Source organism: Thunnus albacares, chromosome 6 (assembly GCF_914725855.1).
Source record: "Thunnus albacares chromosome 6, fThuAlb1.1, whole genome shotgun sequence".
NCBI lineage: Eukaryota > Metazoa > Chordata > Actinopteri > Scombriformes > Scombridae > Thunnus > Thunnus albacares.
Window position 1 is genome coordinate 13,556,924 of NC_058111.1, and position 21,966 is coordinate 13,578,889.

At 39.3% G+C, this 21,966-nt stretch overlaps 1 protein-coding gene across 2 annotated transcripts; it reads right to left on the reverse strand.

Annotated features, from left to right (window-relative positions):
• Positions 1-3,467: 3,467 nt before the first annotated feature.
• Positions 3,468-21,689, reverse strand: sytl2b (synaptotagmin-like 2b). 2 transcript variants are annotated; one of them, XM_044355345.1, is made up of 19 exons: positions 20,993-21,689; positions 19,124-19,303; positions 16,865-17,028; positions 16,298-16,409; positions 14,824-14,872; positions 14,619-14,721; positions 13,743-14,471; positions 9,993-12,542; positions 8,437-8,550; positions 8,297-8,347; positions 8,121-8,215; positions 7,910-8,026; positions 7,517-7,686; positions 6,489-6,591; positions 6,197-6,358; positions 5,892-5,976; positions 5,687-5,789; positions 5,386-5,591; positions 3,468-4,062 (listed from the first exon to the last, which is right to left on the reverse strand). In XM_044355345.1, exons 2-19 carry the CDS (start codon positions 19,222-19,224, stop codon positions 3,914-3,916), a joined length of 5,163 nt encoding a protein of 1,720 aa, XP_044211280.1. In that variant the 5' UTR covers positions 19,225-19,303; positions 20,993-21,689; the 3' UTR covers positions 3,468-3,913. The 2 variants fall into 2 exon arrangements, with proteins under 2 accessions (XP_044211280.1, XP_044211281.1); XM_044355346.1 differs by having other exon boundaries at positions 20,892-21,689.
• Between the last annotated feature and the right edge of the window lie 277 nt (positions 21,690-21,966).

Genomic DNA, 21,966 nt, shown 5'->3' on the forward strand with positions numbered 1-21,966 from the left:
AAAAAAAAATAAAATAAAATAAAATATATATATATATATATATATATATATATGTATGTGTGTGTGTGTGTACTTATAGTATCTCCTCTTAATCACACTCTCATATTCTAACACAAAAATAGAAAATTTGGGTAAAATTTTTCAGTGGATCTACAACATATCTAGTTCTTGATTATCAAAATCTGCACTGAATGTGTAATAACATTTAATAAAAGACACATGTTGCACAATACTGTGCAAAGTCTTAATGGTTCTTGTCTTCCTTTCTCACACAGTTATGTCATCCCTGAGCTGCTACAACAGCACTGTGGTGGCTGTCGTCATCTGCAATATCATCCTAACCTTTTATTTCTTCTTATGCAAAATCTTGTGAGAGAGAAAGAGAGTGGAGTCCCTTCGCCTCTCTTTGAAACTCTCTTCATCATCTATAGAGTGTGTCCACTATGTTATACACATTGCAAAACAAGTCGGTGAAGTATTCAGCAGTTATTTAAGTTTGTAATTTACAGGGTCGGTTCACCAAAATTAAATGAATCTCTCTCGTCTAGCCATATTGATAGCTTTTGTTTTCAAGATATGTCTCTGAGATTGCTACTGCCAACCCAGTAAAATGAAGGTGTCTGATTATTTGCTTAAGGTGCTGGGAACATTAAAAATGTATAAAACTACACTAATATTAATGTTACATGATAGTCCACCAACATTTTTATGAACAGTTTTCAAGTCATGGGGCTTCATCATCTAGGAACCATGAATCTTTGAACAAAGTGTGTCAATTCATCCAGTAGATAGTGATAGTGAGATATTTCACAGGATGATTAAAAACTTTGACATGGAGCAGTCACTTTTCTGTCAAAAGCCACAACATTATTCAGACAACCTTGAAATTTATCTGTAGGCTACCATTGCCAGTTACCTTAATGTTAAAAATGATTTTAAAAAAATAGACATGTGAAATTTATTCTGCATGTTATGTTTTTAATCCCACTTGTGGTTAACATACTGTAATTGCAACAGTTCATCACATGTCAGATATGCTGTCAAATCAAATCAAAGTATATAAAAATACTCTCAAAACAAGTGTTAGTCTGAAAAGCAAAGTTTTCAGAGGATACATGCAACCACTTCAGTGAATAAAAGGCTGTAAAGACAGTTTGAGGCGACATACAATAAATACAGAACACAGTCCTATGGTTCAGGTTTTTTAAAGTTTTAGTGCAATGAAAATTACATTATCCAGTGTCAATATTGCTTAACAGAAGACATGTCAAAGTTAAAGGAGGTATACAACTTCAACATTCCTGGAATAAAAGAAAAATAATAAAAAATATTAAACATTACAGCTGCAACGATTTAACAATTAATGAATTAGTCGATCGAAAAAAGTATTGGCGAGTATTTTGGTAATTGATTAATCGTTACAGTCATTTTTCAAGCAAAAATGCTAAACATTAGCTGGCCTCTCAAACTTCAGGATGTTTTAATGCTTTTCTTTGGCTTATATAATAGCAAACTGAAGATCTTTTGGGTTTTTGACCGTCGGTTGGTCAAAACAAGCATTTTGAAGATGTTGCTTTGGGGTTTGGGAAAGTGTGAGAAGCACTATTTCAAGACATTTTATAGACTAAACAATATATGAAGAAGATAATTGTTAATTGTGGCCCTAATTAACATTAAAAACTTCTAAATGAAAAGTGCTGAAATCTAAAAGGAACATCCTCTCACTGAACTCTAAATGTTCTGATGAAGGACTTGGCCAGTTAATATGAAACCTGCTTAATTCAAGTGTGTAGACAGTGTGTTTCTTTTCAATCTCCAAGAAAAGTGCCCTGAATATTTCGACATTGTTGTGGAAATTTAAGAAACATACCTTGAGAAACTTTGTACATTGTGAAGCTGTGTAAATGCACAGCAGTGTGAATTTAAAAACACCAATACATTTTACCAACACATTTTTTTATCACTGTTGTTTGGCCAAATGAAAACTGAAGTAAGATAATTTGACTCAAGAGATATTCAGGGAGTAAAGAGGTGTCCTGCACATTAAGGGCAGGTAATAATTTACATCTCTGGATAGCGAGAGGAGCATGACTTCAGATTCTATTACAATAAAAGCCTTTATTCAAGAATGCAAGATGTAATTAAAAACACTATAGTGGTTTGGCTTTAGCCTTCTTCTGAGTGCTCAAACATAATTACCCCCATAAAAAGAACAGAAGTGTATAGAGCAATGTAATCAAGATAACGCTTTGTGCAGATATTATAAAACCTTTGGGATATATTTCTTAATGTTTTTATTGTGGTGTGATGGATGTATGGTGACTGTTGTACAGATTACATTGAGGACACCTGTTGACAGGCTGATGTAGCTTTAAAGGGGACATATTATGCACATTTACAGGTCTATATTTTAATCTGAGTCTGGAATATCTTTGCTTTATTTACAGTTCAATTAACTCCGTATTTATCTTATACTGACCCTTTACACAGCCCCTCAATTCAGCCTCTGTCTGAAACAGGTTGCTTTAGCTCCTGTCTCTTTAAGGCCCTTCCCCTGATGAGCCCACTCTCTTCTGATTGGTCAGCTTCTGGAAGCTGAGTCTCAACCAACTTCTGGTGTCTATGTAAACAAGCAGTAGTAGTAGGATTTCACTTCTTTTACTCGTTTTTTACTTGAAATGTCAACTTCTCAAATACATCCATACATGAGCTGGAAGGATGCAAACAACTAATGGAAAAACCTTAGCAACAGCATTAGCAACAACCTTAGTTACAAAGGATGGCCATTATATGGGCATGCACGGTGAGCTGACATCAACTTGTCGGCAAGGTATAAAAAACCATTGCAAATGAAGTTTTCTGACCAGGTTGAAGCCTGGGCTTTTGACTTGCAGGGAGCATTTCTACAGTTAACCTCAGGTTTGGGAACTTTGACCATGTTTAACACAGTGGTTCAGTGGTTAGCACTGTTGCCTCACAGCAGGGAGGTCCTGGGCTCGAACCCCAGCTGTCCCAGGTCCTTTCTGTGTGGAGTTTGCATGTTCTCCCTGTGTTTGCGTGGGTTCTCCGGTTTCCTCCCACCATTAAAGACATGTATGTTATGCATCAGCTGGCACCCAGGAGAGAGGCACTGCTGTGCATGGGCTATCTTCAGTTTCTTGACATGTATGTTATGGTTAATGCCCCTGACTACTGGCACTGGCAAAAAGAACCGGAGTTGGTCTCTGGTCCACTGCTCCTAGTGTGTGTGTATAGGATGGGTCAAATGCAGAGGATCAATTTAATTTCAATGTATGTGAGTACTGAGAAATGACAATAAAGAAATCTTAGCTTAAAAATGTAAAGAAAAGAAAATCACAAAAAGCATATGTTCCCTTGTTTTATGTTCTATGTTTTTCTCACTCATTACACTGCTCTATAACATTCTTGTTTGAACACCATGACAAAAGGCAAACGATGATCAGATGTTCCATTAAGTGTCTTTAACTTCTTCCTACCCCTCTGCATAAAGACTTTCAGTACTCAGTTGTTCCAGGATCGGAATTTATTTGAGTTATTTTTCAGCTCACTCTCCAGAGTTTTTTGTTTCCACCATTTGGTTTTCTAATTTTATTTCCCCTTGTTCTTTCCTGTGGAGTTTCAACAGGGACCCTGAAGTGTTCACAAAGCCACCATTTTTTATGAAATTGCTTTGTTAGGTGGCACCACAGGCTGCTGTAAAACTACGGCAACATGGTTAATTCCAATTTTTCACTCCAGTGACTTTACTTTATTTTTTATGAGACTATTAAAATCCTTACAAAGCTTTTTTGGACTGAATTTAAATCACCTTTATAACATGTATTATGTTTTTACCTCTTAAGAATATATTATATTTGCAGTATGTATCCCAGTGTGCTATACTTATTTGCACTTATTTGAAAGCAGTTTTGGCAGAGTTCAGCATTCTTAGTGGGAGCACGTCCTCCACCCATTCATTTGGAGAAGCTATCATGCGATCCCATAGCGCCACCTCATAGGGAGTAGAGTCCATCCAGTCCACCAGCGCACCGTAACTTTTGCCTACAGAGAGACACAGCAAAATACAAGGATTGGAAATATGTCTATTCATTGATAATCTTTGTTCTTTATTACTTCACTTCAATGCTTTTGTATCCTCTGAAAGTCTGAAATGCTGTTCAAACTTTAAAATGGCTCATTTAGGGCACAGCTGCAATTCATTTTCACTCTGATACTATTTTACATTTTATAATTTTCAGCTTTTTTATTATGGACATGAATGGGAGGAAAAAAAACTCAACCCATTGTATTTGATGACTCTGGTTCAGGTTTCTTCACAACAATTTACAGTTTTATGCTTTTTAGACTATTGTGGGTGTTATTATTGGGCCAATCAGAGTGGATGATGAAAGCAGTAACATCATCCACTGTAGCTGCTGCTGTACATAGAGGAAAATAAATGTTTTGAGCAGCTCTTAGTCCCAGTGTTGTTATTGTTCACATACATATTGAGTATTAAATTGTGCAGCTGCCTATGCCTCCTCTTAATCACACAAACATCAAACCAACGGGTGTCACAGTTTTAGAGCTGTGACTCTTCAGTGGCATTGCAGGTGACGGCTTAAATCTTCCTACACATGCACCTTTATAAATTACAACTTACAAATCACAATCAAATGTTTAGCCCCTCCTGCTGCAATGTATAGTGTAAAAGTCTAGGTGATTTTTGCTTTTTGAGATATGAGTGTGTAAATAAGGACTGCCATTTCTCTTTGCACAACCAAAATGGTTCACAGCCAGTGGACACATGCAGGTCTGGTTGTTTGATTAGACTTCTCCTCAGAAACTTTTTGTGCTTGTATGAATAAACATAGATAAGGTTATGAATGAATAGAAGGAATATTTTGCATTCATTAAAAGACACCTGTTAGGATGATGCATATGGGATGTTCTATGACAAAATGCTCACATGTAAAATATGATTTTGAACTTCATACAGTCTAGCAAACTTGGGGATCCGTGTTTGCACATGTATACTCTGGATATTGCAATAAATCTCTGAAAGACAACTTGTTCTCTGTGAATTCATCTTATATATCCACCACATTCACATTTACTTAAAAGTAATGACAGCAATTTTAAGTGAACAATTTTGGACACATCCATTGTTACTCTATGGTTAAGCTAGAGCTGCCTGACAAACTTCTGCTATGTCTACATTTACAGCCTCTTAACTCTTCATTTTAAAATATTACTAATTACAACACATTTTGTCTAGAAAATTAAGTTTTCTAGTTTAACTGTGTGATGTTCCAGCAGTTACATGAGTCACATTTGTTGTCAGTTTGAGTGTTTTTATATTAAATTTAGTTTTTCCACCCCTACCTATTCCAGCTCCAAGCCTCAGGCCACCAAGCAGGTTGCTGGCTAGCCTGTCTCGATCCCACACTGTGAGCTCTACGCAGACTTCATTTAGATCGGCCTCTCTGATACCATCGTACACCATTGTGTGGTTAAACACTGGATCCACCATCCTCCGCAGCACACGTGTCTTCTGACGACTCTTCCTGCTCGTGTCCGGCAGCACAAAGCTTGAAATGAGGAGGGAAAAAGAAACATGTAGATTGATATAGTGCACCAGAAAACTTCTATTGATATCCTTACTTGTGCAGGATGTTGTGCATACCACTTGACATATGGGTCAATGGTGGCCCTGATTAGAGGCAGGTTCTTGCATTCTTTCACCCAAATGTGGACCTCTCCAGTGCTCGGACCCTCCTTGGCTAATCCTTTAAAGAAGAAATGACAGGCAACGTTTTTATATACCTTTGTGAATTTTTTGGAATACGTTACAAGGCCTTTTAAAAAGCAGAGTAAGTTTGTGTGCAGACCTTCACTGTGGATGATCTGCGGCAGGAAACGTATGGCTAATCTCATCTCTCCTCGCCCATTTGAGGGCGCTAAAGTGGGTGTTGTCTGAAATATACAGAGAGAGTATACATTACATAAACAGTTCATCCAAAATCCATCATGACGCTCCTGAATTCCTTTGTACACAGCTTATACAATAACTACAGAACATGTGATATAACCAGCTCAAATAGACTCTGGGGAAATGAGCAAACTGACCAGCTGCTACTGTTATTTGATGAGAAAACAACTACTGCGGATAAAGCTGTGTGTGTGTTTTTCTTACCCTGGCTTTCAGGGCTAAGTAGTTCATCTGGGTGTGGTCAAAGTCCCACTTGGAGAGGTCCACGTCTACCTCGCCCAGGAAACTGTTCCTGCCAAAGGTGTCGTTATGCCAAACGGAGAGAATGAGCGTCTGGGTTCTGAGGTACTCCATGCGAACACGATACTGGAGAGACGGAGAGGAGTGAGCTGCTTTTGTTTGCTGATTGTCAAGCACGCCAAGTATTAAGCATTACAGTGTGGGAAAGTGTCTGTGTATGTTTAGTGCTACTGGCGTCATATCTGTGGGCTCTTACTCTGAGGATCTCGTTGAAGGTTGGATTCAATGTCTTTTTTTTTACAGATGTTTTCCTTTTTCCGAGGTTAGCTTTGTCAGGAACCAGGTAGCTTTTCACATACCTTGAAAAACAAAACAGCAACACAATTTTCATTGTTAAAATATACCTTAAAACTGCGTTAACTGATTTTTTAGCCACTTGGGGGCAGCGGAAACAAGTTGTGAAAACAACACTGACATATCATCACCTTTTAAGTTGACATGGTGAACTTGTTGGCAAACTTATTTACACATCCAACAGTTATGGAGCAACATTATCATTCATTGGGAGTCGTGTTTCTTTCCACTTAATGAATGTAAATCCAATATTCACTCCCCTTTCGCTCTGTTTTTGGTCCCTATCCTGAGGGAAATCCTGAGGGCTCTTTAGCTGCTAAATGCTCCATTATGTTCACCAGCTAGTCGCTAAATGTGTCTGTTTGTGGTCTCATTTTCATTTTTAGAACTTAAAGCCCCTGAAAATTTAGGTTCAGTTTGATCAGATTTGATTCACAGTGACCTGGAAACATGAACAAATGACCTTACATACAACCGTCATCTGATTATGATTCAAATCTTGCTCCTGATTGGTGCATAGAAGTACATCATATCACCTTTTTCCAATTGAGCTCCACATACTTGAAAACTAGTCAAGAGGGCAGGAAGAGCACAGACAAAAACACAAATAAATATACAGTATTTCTCTGGTGAAATGATGAAAACTGACTGATCTAACCCTGGCAGAAAATAACACATTCATTGTATAACGTAAGACACTAATTGAGAAACTATGTTTTCAGGGCCTTTAAAATAAAAAATGATTGCACTGCAGTTATGAGCATGCAGCTTTCCCCTCCTGTCTTTGATGTCTGTTTGCGAGACAGCACCTTAGTCGAGTGTGTGTTTTCCTTCGGTTCTTCAGTTACCAGAGAATTAGAAGTACATACAGTATAAAAACGTTCATCTTAGAATTTGTTCTCTGTGTATTGCATCAGATACAGTACTCACGGATCCGAGCGGCCCCTCTTTGGGTCGACTGCAGCCAAGTCTCGGCACTCAGCCACAAAGATGTGGAACTCTCTGAGCCGCTGCACATAGTTGATGGAGAACTGGATGTTTCCCTGAACCTCCACATTCCCAAAGTCCCCACTGTACATGGTCATCACACTTCCGCTCAGCTAGGAGCACACACATGCAGAAAAAAGTTTATTGAACAATTTGTGGTTTGTGTGATGGAAAACTGTTAACTCTGAACACGAAAACAGATTATGGGTTGATACTAATCCCCAACAATTACTAATTATGCTTAAAAGCCAGTGAGCAGTGCAGTTTGAGAGAGCAGTGTTTGTGTGGGAAGTGTGCTCATGCGTAAGCGACTCATGCTGCTGTGTGTGAACATACAGAAGACACAGACGCCATGCCAGAGGAGTTGGTGAGGTTAGACATAGATCTGCCCATCGTTAGGCTTCCTCGGTGGTCACTGTCCTCGTAGGTGGAGTCAGTATCTCTGCCGTCATCCTGCAACACAGACAGCAGGCACAGAAAGCTCTGTGCACGGGGATGCAGAGCAGGATTTGACCAACTGGACTAAAAGATGCAGTGGTGGTTTTACCTCCTTCTGTAAAAACGAAGGAACTGATTTGCTCATCTTCTTCAGGTGCTCTGGATCCGAAAATAAGGATGAGGAGGGCGACGGGATGGACGAAACTAGAAGATACAGAATCTTAACTAATATACCACCATGTTTGAACAGATATACATAATTACACAGATCAGGCCGATTTTTACCATCACTAATGCGCCTCATCTCAACAGTTGGATCCTGTCTTCTTTCTTGTCCTGTGAGAGATAAACAAAGTAACCACAGTCAACAAAAATGATCTATACATTTGGGAAATGTTAGACTTGGACGTTGTGGAAATGCTCACGTGGTGGTAAGGATGCTGTGATGTCCTCCATACTTTTAGCCAGAGTTTTAGGGCGTGCTTCTGCTCGCCGCAACGCTTTCCTTACAGGGTTTTGGTTATCATCATCATTCTCACCTACGTCATGGAAAACAAAACTCTAATTAATGTAATAATTGACATGTCCTGTCTGGATTTGTTTGCTGGCTAAGTGATAGATTTTCATGCTCAAATTGGTTTTCACAACTATTGAAATTGCAATAAACAATGATATTGAACAGACAGTGTGTTAACAAACGACTGAGTCCTTGTTTTATATTATAATTGCTCACATCAGAGCAGAGGGTTGGCACTTTCAAACACTACGTGATCTGAATGCAGAGATTATTTTACTATAGCAGGTCTAATGCTACCAGAGCTTGTGTGTATACACCTGTACTCAAAACACACAAAGGGAAATCCAAATTTTTGAATTAAGCTGTGTAAATTAAGTTAATGATGAATTCACAAACTGTGTTAAGTGAAAACAAGTGAAACAAGTATAAGTCCAGGTGTTTCAAGCAGAACATATAAACTGGTGTTGTCTCATTCAAGAATTCTTACTATTATACTACATGTTATTAGACATAAGTCTCTAATTTGTGTTTCCATTAACTTGTATAATAATACTGTGCATGAAATATATATATATATATATATATATATATATATATATATATATATATATATATATATATATATATATATATATATATTAAAAAATTACTGTGAAATAAAGCTGAAGTGAAACTGTCTCTGGAGCAACAGTGGTGTGATGTCAGTAAAGTCAGAACTATGTATCGCCCAACCCACAAATTAAACACAGCCAACTGACCGCAGGAGCACTAAGTGTTTACAGAGATTTGCTTCTGCCAACAGAGAAAACAAGAAACACGGACATGATACCAAGGATACTGCTGGATACAACAGTGTGATCATAATTGTCTGGGAGTATGCTAACAGCAGACACTTGGACGACTTAGAAAAATAAATGTTCAAAACAAGGAAACATACTTGTGTTTAATGGTCAGGTTGAGTGTAAAGGAGACATAGATCTCACAATGTTATCAGCAACTACTTCATGCTTTGAAAACCTTTTTTTTTCTATTTTTGTTTTATTTGTATGCAGATTTAATATGATCATTCTGTAACATACAGTATGTTAACGTTTCAAGATAAATGAAACAGCTTTATTGATTATTGTTAAAATGATCTAGTTAGATATATTTTAATTGTTTTTCTTTCTCTTCAAAAAACTATTTATTTCACAAATTTAGGCAGTCTAAATGTTATTTTGTGAATTTTGTCTTTGGAAAAAGTACTAAATACCAACTTTTAATGTGTATATTTGACTTAACACATGACTATAATAGCTTTAGCATATAGTAGCATTTGAAGTTATAGCAGGTCAAGACAGAATATCATGTGCAAATGTAAATTGTATATTTGGAGTGTATTTTTTTCTTTGAGTTACAGTAAAAACAAACTCAAGTCTTTGTGTGACACTGTAAAAAAAAAAAAAAGAAGAAGTTGGTGCTCACGGTTTGAGCCGTTCCTCGAGATGGACCAGGTTTCTGAGGTGCTGCTCATAGACGACTCCTGACCTGTGTCTGAACTGCTGTAGTTTGCCCACAGGGGGCGCTGACTCGTCTTGCTGCTCCTCCTGCCGTAACGCTCCTCTGAGCTCACCGGGGTGCTGGCCCTCACTGGCCCCCCCAGGTCAAATTCATATCCGATTTTACCCTCTGACCCCTCGTCCTTCACAGCCGGGGCGAGGGAGGTGTGGACACTCGTCTTGTCTGTCATCCCCAGGTAATGCCGGTAGTCTCTGGGAACAAATGCCCGTGCACGTGGAATCAGGGTTTCACTGTCCTCGAATGCTCTCCTCGGTGAGGCGCCTTTATCTGTGTTCTGCCTCCTGTTCTGAGTCCGGTCTGTGCTCTGCCTTCTGCTCTGCGAGTGGACAGGGCTTACATCCATTTTGAGAAGCCCCTGATCTTTTTCTTCGGGATCACTGAGAGCAAACATGCTAGTGGCGCGACGCAAAGAATTTACACGACTGCTCGAATTGCTAACGTTGTCTCTTTTACTCTTGGGAGAGCGACTCTCTTTTCCCAGATTGCTTTGTGGTTTCGTGGCTTTCTCCTCTCTGTTAGAGTCTTTTGAGGTCCGTTTGGATTCTCTCTGCTGGCCTGACTCAGCTGTCATATAATTAGACAGGTTGTTTTTGCTGTCATTGGCTGCTCTTGATTTTGCTGGGGATAAGCGGTAAAGCTCAGGGTCGCCACACTTTAACTCCTGAGGTGGATGCTGGGCACTTAGTGGCTCTTTCCTTTTGGGGCTTTTGGGTTTGTCAAAGGATAATGATCCCTTGGAATCTGACGTGGCCTCGTCCCAGAACTCACGCAGATTGTTAAATTGTCTTCGGCTCGTGCCGAGGCTCGGGGACGACTTTTCTATTCTCTGATTCAAAGGAAGAGTAGAAAAATTTGGGTGATTTCTATCAGAGTCTTCTCCATCACTGCCTGAATCGTTTCCAATCGACCTTAGGTCATACTCTGACTTTGTAAATCTTTTATTCAGTTTTGCTTGGTTGGCAGCACGACCGACTTTACCATCCCCAAGAGCTTTCGATTTGCCGGTATAAAACATTGGTTTATTCCTCTCCTGCTCCCAGAAAGATTTGAGCTGCTTTATCCTCTCTGCAGTGCTTTCCTGATGAGCAAGGCCCTGTCTATGTGAATGAGGACTGTTAGTTCTGTCTTTATTAGATGCATCTTCTTTTCTTTTAGGAGACATGCTTGATTGCATGCTTTTATCCTTACTTTCCCTCATCCTAAAGTCTTCACTTGAACCTCTGCGTGTGTCTATTTTGGGGGTGATTTGTATATCGTTCCCGTCTTGCTTGTAGTCCACATTTGGGCTGTTTCTGGACAGCTTCTCGGAGTCTGGACCATCCCTTGTTTGGAGATCTGTATCCAGCTGAGACACAGGAATAGACTTTGACAGCTCCTCTTGCAGTGAGGTTTCTCTAGACTGGAAAATACTGTCAGGTTGTGGATTTGGTTTGATTGCAGAGATGCTCTCAGACTCTGGACTCAGTCTGGACTGGGGGGGTACCTGTCGCTGTGGGCTGAGTCTGGTTACACATAAGATCTCTGTGTCTGAACCTCTTCTGTCAGCTACTTGGGGACTGGCTGCTACCTTTAAATAATCTGTGTTTAATGTTTGGTCATTATTGCTCCTTTGACTTACAGGAATCTGTTGTTTCCCCATGTGGACACTGTCTAAGTGCTGGTTAATATTAATGTTAACACGTTCACTGTCTCCAATATCTTTCTGTAGACTGACTAACAGCTGTTCTCCTCTTTCATCCCCATCATTTGAGGTGTGCTTATCATAGATTCCCTTCCCATTGTATATTCCAGGAGCAGAGGGCATATCAGTCACTCTGTTTGGTTTATTCACTTTCTCCTCGTCTTTCACTGCTGAGAGCTGAACAGCTTTCTGTCCTTTGTCGACGGGCGTGTTTGATTTACTGATAAGTATTTTAGGGCCCGCGTTGCTTTTCTCCCAGAATGACTTCAGATGAGAGATTTTGGGCGGTTCACTTTCATCGTCATTATCTTTCACTTCCTGTGACCGCATTCTGTCTCTGGTATCTTTCTTCACTTCTACTTGCGTTTCTGTCGGCTCCTTGTTTCCTGTTTTGTCGGTCACTTTTAACTCTTTAGCCTCATGAGTCTGTCTTTGTAAGAGACTTCTCTTTGTTTCTAGTGTTTCCTTCTTTCTATCATTTATAATATCCCCTGCACCTTTTCTTAATGAATCTTCACTTCTTAATGTGTTGGTTTCTACTTGATGTCTGTCAGAGCTCTTTGTGGCCTCGGGTCTGTTTTCTGCATTTAGCCAGTCACTGCTGCCTGTGCTGCGGCTGAACCAGTCCAGCACCTTCGCAATGGAATCCTCCTCATCACCGGCGGGGCTGGACGTCTGAGTGGATAATTTGAACACGTGTTTCTGATTTGATTTCTGCTGTGTTTCTTGATCAGACTTTTCAATGAAGTTGAGATTGTAAGATACTGGTGGATCTGAAAACAAAGGTATGAAAGGAGAATTAAATACATTTCAGAATATAATAAGAAGCTACCACCACCTGCAGGTTTGCTTTATCTCCCAGAAGCCCACTTAAAACAGCTCAGAGACGAACTGCTGCACTAACATAATATTAAATCTAAAACAGCACATGTATTGTAATAATAAAATGATAATATGTTTTATTTATACAGCACTTTTAAAGGTACTCAAAGATACTTTACATACATAAATTAATTGGCAAAAAGAAGTTACACACAACAAAACAGAGCAGCAGGAAAGACACAGTGTTAAAAAAAGAAAACAAATGCAGTAAAAGAGACAAAAAAGACTCATAAAAAGAGATTTCTCATTAGTCTCATTCGATAATTGTAGTTTTTCCTAAATAAATATTGAGATTAATGGGACTTTTTCATTCTGTCTGTATAAATACAGTGACCTTTTCACCTTCAATTCAATTCACTTGTTAAAAACAAGGACATTTCTACAAAAACAGTCAAGTTCAGCTAAATAAAATGTGAATCGTTGAGTGTTTCCATCAAGTGTGCTTCAAGAAGATAATTAATTGAGCACCACTTAAGAAACTGTGTTTTTTTGTTTTTCTTGAGTGAATTTATCCCTTCTGAACCACAAGTACTGTAGTTCACTTGGTGGTGCTGTTATCTCATTATGGTGATAAAGAGGGGGATGACATAAAACTACAGCCCTCGTCTGAACCAGGTATTGTATCTAGTTATGTACATCTCTGACACACTGCTCTTATTATTCTGCATTTTCTGGACTTTTTGGTGGAGTGGAGACATATAACGGTGAGTGGCAGCATGACATGAAGTGAAGTAGTCTACAGTAGAAGAAGCAAAAGCAGGTGCCGAAATCTGTTGAGTTACCGGATAATTATAAAAATCTGTAAATTTTGTCAATCCTTTTTTGAATTTCTCTAATATTTGCTTTTTTTCTTGTTAAATACTGCATATTTTCACCTCTTCAGGCCTCTAAAAATCTTTCAAAAGAAACAAGAGGAAGAAAATGTCACTCTTATAAGGTTGAACTGCTCACAAGTCACAACAAGTAGACGTTGTTTCACTTTCAGGCTCAATATGCCAGAAATATTAGGAAGCACTGTCTCAGCTGACATTAACACCCTGCCTCAAACTTACAATTAACTAAGAAGAGTTACTTCTTGTTACTGAACTTACCCACAGTGCTATGGGTCAAACTCAGCTCCTCCTGCCTCATTGCTGTTCCCACACTGCTGCTGATGTCTCTGTCTGAATCCTGGATGATGACGGTGGGTAGGGTGACAGTGTTCCCAGCGATGTGTTCTCTTTGGGTCTGCTCATCTCTGTCTTCGCTCTTCTGTGGGATTTCTCTGTCGACTGACGCGTCGCCTCTGGTGTATGTGACTGGTCTGAAACTGCACAAGTCGTGAGTAGCAGTAGCAGTAGAAGGATGAGTGAGTTTAATTGGAGATGTTGGGTAAGAGTTGTAGGGGGTATTTTCCACTGCCCTGTCTCTGGTTATAGAAGGTAGGTTTCTGTCCTTCTCCAGACTGGAATTAAACAAAATCTGTGGCTGCTGGGGGTTTTCATCTGCAGAGCCGGATGGCTGAGCAGGCTGAGGAACTTGATTAGAAACTGCAGCCACGGTTTTCTGAGGCACTTCATCTTGGCCCTTCAGGTAGGACTGATTCGAGCTTCCACTAGATCCCCGCTGGAGACTCCGTCTTGGGGCAGGGACGATCCCCACTGACCCTACCTGAGAGTCTGAGCCATTGCTTTCTGTCTGGCTGCCGGCACGTCTTGACAGAAATGTCCTCTTCTTGGGCACAGGCCTGAAACCTACAGAGGAGCCCTCTGATGTGATGGAGCCACCTGAAGTCTGACTGGTCCCACTTGCTGGGTGATGCTTCAAGGGAGATATGGGCTCTGAGGGAAACAGAAAAAGCACGACAGGGTGGGTCTGATGCACTTATGACATTGTGCCATTATGGATCTCATACTGCACTGCTATCACTATCATGTGGTCATTCCATATTTCACAGCTTTACAGATGTCTGCTCTAAATGTTCACACCTGTCTCAGACGACTCCTGGTCTCGTCTCTTTGACAACCCCTCTGTATTTTCAGTTGGCTCAACAACAATAAGGGAAGCTCGGTTGAACGGGTTGTGCCTTGGCTTGAAGAAAAAAAAACAAACAAATGTTAGAACAGCTCTGATATCACTGTAAAAAGAGGAAAACTACCAAAAAAGTCAGTTTGTTTTCTAACACATGCCTACCGTTCTTGGAGAGCGGACTGTTGAATTCAGATTCTCTTTCTCTGCATCACTGTGGGAAAAATATTTTACATTTCTAGTTAAGCACTAAAAACACTGAGAGTTATGATGTGTATTTGAACATGACACACCCACTGCAAAACTCCTTAGTACCTCAGCAGTGAGTGGGAGTTTTGCTCAATATACTGTGATGTGCATGACTGGGGCTTGCTGACACGTAAATAATGCTAATATCAAAGAGAGGGATGTCTACCCACCCAAACCAAACAATATACTGAAGGGACTCCTGTTTGACAAACTCACAATATCTACCTAACAATAGCAAGTCTTAAGTTTCTGACTTGTTGATTTCATCTAAACTACATGTGTTAACAAAATAACGGGAACTACACTGCAAATCCTGGAATTTGCATATTTCAAGTACCCAAGACTTCAGGCTATAACAGACTGGAGTCTGCTGTGTGTTTAGGACAACTGCAACCTTGTGCACAAAGTTCTGAAGCCTTGCCAAACCAAATATTGACTGTACTCTAATAGAAAGTATGTTAAATATGTCTTGGTTATGGCACAAAGTTATTTAACTGCACATTTTGTATTGGTTCCCCAGTTTGAATAGATAATAAAGCAGCCCTCTAGTGGAGTAAGTTGCAACATTTTAAAGATCATACATTTTCACAATATATCAATAATCATCAAATAACTAAACAAACAAAAAAAAATCACTATAGTTGAGAAAATACTGGTGGTAAATCCCAGAAACCCGAGACTGACAGCCACTTCTCATTTGGAGCAATTACACTGAGAGCTCTATTGAGTTTAAACACTTTGCTAAACTGGTCTGTTTTCCCTTCATACATCAGACCAGCCCTCTTCAGTCCACATCCTGCAATGTTGTGAGCAGGTAGCTGCTGCTGGGCTATAAAACAGACATGTTCCCTGTTAGAACCGCCTTTGTTGACACAGGTTGAGTCACAAGACAGGACGCGCACTGTGCACACACACACAGAGAGTGAAGCTGTACCAGCATTTCAAACTGATCCAAGAGTCATTTAATGTAGTTTAAATTGAAACTTTTAGTAGAATCTTTAAGGGAGAGAAACAGAGAGAAACAGGCTGCTGTGAAATTATACAGTATGTGTGGAAATGTGTGATTTTAACAGCCCAATCAGACTTTATCTTGTGAATCAAGTCTTCATTATGAAATATGTATTCGACCAGTCAATAACAAGATATAAGATATTTATATAAAGATATGACATCGCTACCTCTTGTGTACCATTGTGGGATGTCTCTATCAGACTAATCAAGGATGTAAATAAGAAAGTGAAAGGGTGACAGATAGATAGATAGATAGATAGATAGACAGATAGATAGATAGATAGATAGATAGACAGATAGATAGATAGATAGATAGATAGATAGATAGATAGATAGATAGATAGACAGATAGATAGATAGATAAGTGAGGATTGTATACATCATCTCCTGTGGCTGTATTGCCTCCAAACATCTGGCAGGTTTCGGTGGAGGGACGGTGTCTGAACCTCGACTGCTGGGTGTCTTGGATCTTTCAATTCTAAGAGATCCGTCTGCAGCAGAAAGAGGAAATGAGCTGAGTATACATGAGTTTGTGAATACAACAATATGCAATTGAAGTAACCAGTTTGGTAATACAGTACAGTATTATTTCCTAGACCCATTTCTGATCTCAGCACTCCACACATTAGTCCTTGATTCAGTCACATAGCGTCCATTATGCAAATCTTCAAGAGGGATATTTAAAAAAAAAAAAAAAAAAAAAAAATTAAATTTTTTTTATCAGTTATTCAACAGTGAGTTGTATTTTTGGTGATTCCACAGATGTCTACTGTCTGCCAGTAAGGATAAAATGTTTGCTGGGGGTGAAACCAATGTTTAAATCTAACATTTCCACAGAGCAAAGTTTGCATAGTGCTATGAGACTGAATCACAGAGTAACGTACAGATGGGAGCTAGATTCTTTCCTTGATCACAAAACGCACATTACGGTAGAGCATGAACACACCTAAACCACCGGCTTTCCTCTGTTTCATGGAGGCCAGGATGATTTCCGAGCCATGGATCTTGTCCATGTGTCTGCGAGACTTGGCCTCATAAAACCACTCTCCAGTCAGGTACTTCAGCTTGCTGTCTGACTGTGAGTCATTGTTCAGGACCGTCTCTAGTTTCCTGGTGGGAAAAACACAAAGGAGATAAATGACAAATGATTAAGTCAAGAGGTTTTTCTGTAAGGTCATTCATAGTCCTTTTATAATGTATGTTAATCTGAGTGCCATTTCATACTGAATGAAAGTTATGAAAAGTATATCACAAGCACACAGGATATTGTACCTCTCCAGCCCAGTGGCTATGAAGACACAAAAGACCCTCTCTTGTGAGTGAACAAATACAAGACGCTTACTTTAAGCTGAACTGAATGGAGAATCTGACACCATTTCAATTCAGTTTGAGCAAAACCACCGGCAGACAAAGACAAATCTCAGGGTGTTTTGAAGTTGTTTCAGTAATATGAACAAATGAAATGCTCCAATGACTTTCTGCTCAAATGGATATAGATTCAATTTAGATTTAGGTTGGAAAATACTAAATGCTAAATGGATGTGCATGGTGTAGTGCATCAGGGATATCAGAGCCTCTAAATTATGATACAACACACCTGAGAAGATATCAGCAGTCAAACCTTTCTATACCTTTCTGTGGTTTATTATCATGTCAGTTCTCTTATTCATTTTTTACTATAAAATTCAGTCTGTTCAGCTGCTTTTTTTTTTTTTTTTAGACATTTCCTTAAAGGATAAGTTCACAGTTTTTCAAGTATGTACAGTCAGGTGCCCGTATGAACAATGAAACAGGTTTTGCTTGTTGTAATCATTCCTCCTGTTCATATTATCCATTAGAAGATACCCTCCAAACATGCTTACAATGTTGGTGATGGGAGACAAAATCCCGTCCTCGTTTTGAGCAAAAAGGTCTTTAAAAGTTCATTTGAAGATAATATGAGGTTTCAGCGAAATTGAAAAATTCCCTCTGGGTCTCAATGGACAGTGTTTCCCTGTTGAGCTACTTAATGAACTGAAAATTGTTTATCTTCAGTACATCATATATTTTTTTATTGCTACTTTTCACTGCTTCATTATGAGTTTTATATAACAGTGCACATGGTCTATCTAAAAGGAAAGAATTTGCAAAACATCTAGTTAAAATTGAATTAAAGAGAGAAAAAAAAAATCCCCTCGCCTTAAAATGACCAGCCCAACTCATCTTTCCTCCACAGCGGTCATGTGAAAAAAGGGGTAGCACATTATTACAGGCTGTTGGCTTAATCCTTTTACACCAGACTACTCGAGACACAGCGAGCATTCAGCCTCCTGCCAATAAAAAAGTTGGCCGACCAATTCCATTAAACTCACAATGAAAAGCACATTGTCTCATGGCATTCTTGACTTTTGAAAATGAAGTGTAGCGCATCTTCAAAGAGGGTACATTCATTTTTTTGTTGCAGCTGACATGCACTGTTGCATTACGACTCCATGGGGGATGAAGACGTTTATCCTTTTGTTTCGGCGCATGGGAGAGGTCAGAAAAGATACGAAGGCACTTGTTTGTCTTAACGTGCCCTGAACATACACTGTGAGGAATGTATGACACCTCCCATTGCTTCAATGGAGACCTTAGGGGCAGCTGATTTTCATTTTATCTTTATTCCAAGCTCTAGAGAGGCAGTATCGGGATCCAATTTTGTGAAATTAAACTGAGCGGTCATCAGGCTCTTCACAGGTGAGGCGTCTCTTATGATTGTGCCTCTGGGGGTTTCTTTTCTTGTCCTGTCAGACCAGCATGATCCTCTCCCACGTGTGGACTTCAACTTGGCTGTAATCTAATTGCTCATCTCACATTGAGGCTTCTCAGCGATTGAGGCAGCGTCTGTATCCGGCCGAGCTGTTATTGTGTTATTCTATTACGGCCAGACACGTATCATCATTTTTACCAGTGTGTCTACTGTCCCACAAAGGCCTCCTCTCACAAAACAGGCGATGGAAAGGACTGGGGAGCACTTATTGAATCATTAAAATTACATTAGCTCAATGACACGGCATTAATTTAAATGTTGCCAAACATTTTTGGCTCATGTAAAGTAACCCACGTTGAATACTGTACAGTTTGAAGCATGAAAATCTCCACAACAGCGCCACAAATATTGTTCTAGGATGTCATGCTTTGTTTTTTCGCTAAAACAGGACTGACGGATGTAAGATATGTCTACCTGATTCTCTCCTCCTCGGCCTTCTTCAGCTCGGCGTCCCTCCTCAGCACCGTCATTATCACCCCCTGCTCCTCCTCCGTTAGGTGGCTCAGGTCAATCATGGTGACTCCTCCTGCTTCTCTCAGCGGGCAGGTGTGGAAACGCTTGGCAGCACGGAGCAACCACCGGCTGGTTCTGTCACTGTAAGACAAATCACGTGGCAAAACATTCACACCCTCACATCCTTAACCATTCTTGCTCACTGCTCCCATATTTTATGACTACGCCTTCCTTTAAGTGTCTGTAAAGCTTTAGAGGAACATCCTTGTTGTTGTTTGTTGAGTTGTACCATTAATTTTCTAAAATGATTTTTTTTTTTAAAAAGCAGTGACTCCAACACAACATGCTCCTGATTATAGATAATGAATGCTTTGGCACCCAGTAGATTCATCTTAAGAAGTAACATCTGCAATACTTGAAGCAGTGCCAACAATTCCACCCAGTTATGATTATAAAGTCACGATTATCTTCCTTCAAACAGGGCTGGACAATATATCAATATTATATCGATATTTTGATATGAGACTAGATATCATCTTAGATTTTGGATATCGTAATATCGTGATATGACATAAGTGTTGTCTTTTCCTGGTTTTGAAGGCAGCTTTACAGTAAAGTGATGTAATTTGCAGACTGTTCTAGCTGTTCTATTATTTTCCTTTACCCACTTAAGCTACAAATATATTACTGTGGACACCACAGATGCGTAATAGCTCTGTTTATACTACTTTCTAGAGTCTGCTCGGAGGACATGTTCCACACATGTACAGTAGATTGGCATCTACAGGAAGACAGTGTGACAAAAGTTACATCACATGGACCCTCACGTACTCGTGGACACAGAAGGTACAATTTCAGCTTTAGTCATTATATCCACACTACTGATGTTTATTGATCAAAAATCTCAAAATGTTTTGTGAAAGCCAAACCAATAGTCATCTACAATATTGTTGCAATATCAATATCAAGGTATTTGGGCACAAATATCGTGATGTTTAATTTTGTCCATATCGCCCAGCCCTACTGTCAAGTATTGAAAAGTATTTTGTGTGCTCCTATAACATATTTATTCAGGGAACTGGTTGTTGACACAGCAGGTAAGATCGGCAGGTCAACTCTGACTTCAAAATAAGACAGCTCAGCAGAGAAAGCAAAGCATTTAGTTTTTTCCTTTAAAAACATCTTTTGACTTTATATTTAGAGTAAAAATCTGTGTGTGTCTTTGCGCAGCTGCAGAATCTGAGACAAAAGTGAACAAGCTTGAGGACACATGACAAGAGATGTTCTCCTGCTTGTAAGGTTTTTTTTTGTCTGTTTAACAAACTCAATTTAATTTATTTGATAATCATGTCACCCACAGTTAAGTTTGGCTTTAGAGGAAGCCCACTGTACAGAGTTTCACTATTTCAAATATGTATCTTAAATCATAAGAGTAGTTAAGAGTAGTCTTTACAGCTGAATGGAGCTCTAACAATGAATTGTCAAAAGTTAGGGATAGAAATAGTTAAATCATGTGACTGATGGCATTTTCTGGGATATTTGTGATCCAAAGCTACCTAGTTTTTATACCCCTGTTTATGAATACACTCGAATACCAATTAACTTAAATAAGAGTGTCATAAGCTTACCTTTAGTGCCAGTACCTTCCTGTCAATAGCTGAGAGATAACTTTCTTTTACCTGTAGGTACCACTTACTTTCTCACCACAAGTATATAAAACGTCGCCTACCTGAACACTCACAGGACACCTGCAGACTCGTCTCAAACTGTAACTTCCTTCTTGCTATGTCGGTTAAAGAAAAATACACAAGGTGAAAGAAAAGTTTTTACCTCCTCCACCGGTCTGCTGCTGCTGCTGCTGCTACTGCCGGACTCCTCGGACAGGAGCTGAGAGGAGGAGGGCGGACTCAGGCTATGAGGATGGGAAGGACCTGACATGAGCAGCCAGATGAGCACTTTGAAGGCTGTTTTCTCTCTTATAATGCATCTCTTGATTTGAGGCAGGTGTATGAGCCTCTGATGCCAGATTAAATGTATGAATTATATCAAATTGAGGTAAATCTGTCAGGGCGTGTTGAGCCATCTGTGCTGTAATAGCAGGCAACGTCCAGCAGGTGTCCTCACTTTCCACATATCTGTTTGACAAAAGGGTGTGAACATCCCCTACAGGCAATAATCCAGGAGGACCTAAGGTGTATTTCAAACAGCCATTACATGACCACAATATAGTGCTATTTTCCCATCTGTACTACAGTTAAAAGGCCTTAAAAGTGTTTAGAGTAGATAGACTGTATTCACACTGTGACTCTGATTTCCATTTACACCTGATTCCCTACTGGTTTGTTGTGGATCAGAGCAGAAAGAGGAGAAATAAACAGCTGGAAACCAGAACTATAACACTACTTACTGCAATACATGTCACCCTGTTAGGCTATATATATAATTCCTATTTAACATTGTGTATTTCTATCATCCCACATCCTAGTTATTATTAGACTATCTCATTATAATCATATATGTACAGTATATACATGCTTCGCTTATGTTGCTTTAACTAGTGCTTGTCACTTTATTTACTGCACTACATGTCATTTTTCTAAAATATGACACAATTTATATATGTATTTATTACTGTATAATATCCTATATTGTTGTATGCCTATCGTGTTGTTGTATTATATCATTCCACTTTGTTACATTTATCAGCAATATGAGGAACTGCACTATGCTGGGAGTCAGTCTTGCACTTATACCTCATTATTAGGCACCCTTATATATAATATGTATACCTTATATACAATACT

What these genes read in the sequence shown, in the direction of transcription:
- sytl2b (XM_044355345.1), bottom strand. Translation starts at nt 19,224, where the DNA reads ATGATTGACCTGAGCCACCTAACGGAGGAGGAGCAGGGGGTGATAATG. An exon ending in GCCGAGGAGGAGAGAATCAG is followed by an intron (nt 17,029 to 19,123) that starts GTAGACATATCT and finishes TTTTCCCACCAG; the next exon opens with GAAACTAGAGACGGTCCTGA. An exon ending in ATTGACCCATATGTCAAGTG is followed by an intron (nt 5,592 to 5,686) that starts GTATGCACAACA and finishes CCTCATTTCAAG; the next exon opens with CTTTGTGCTGCCGGACACGA.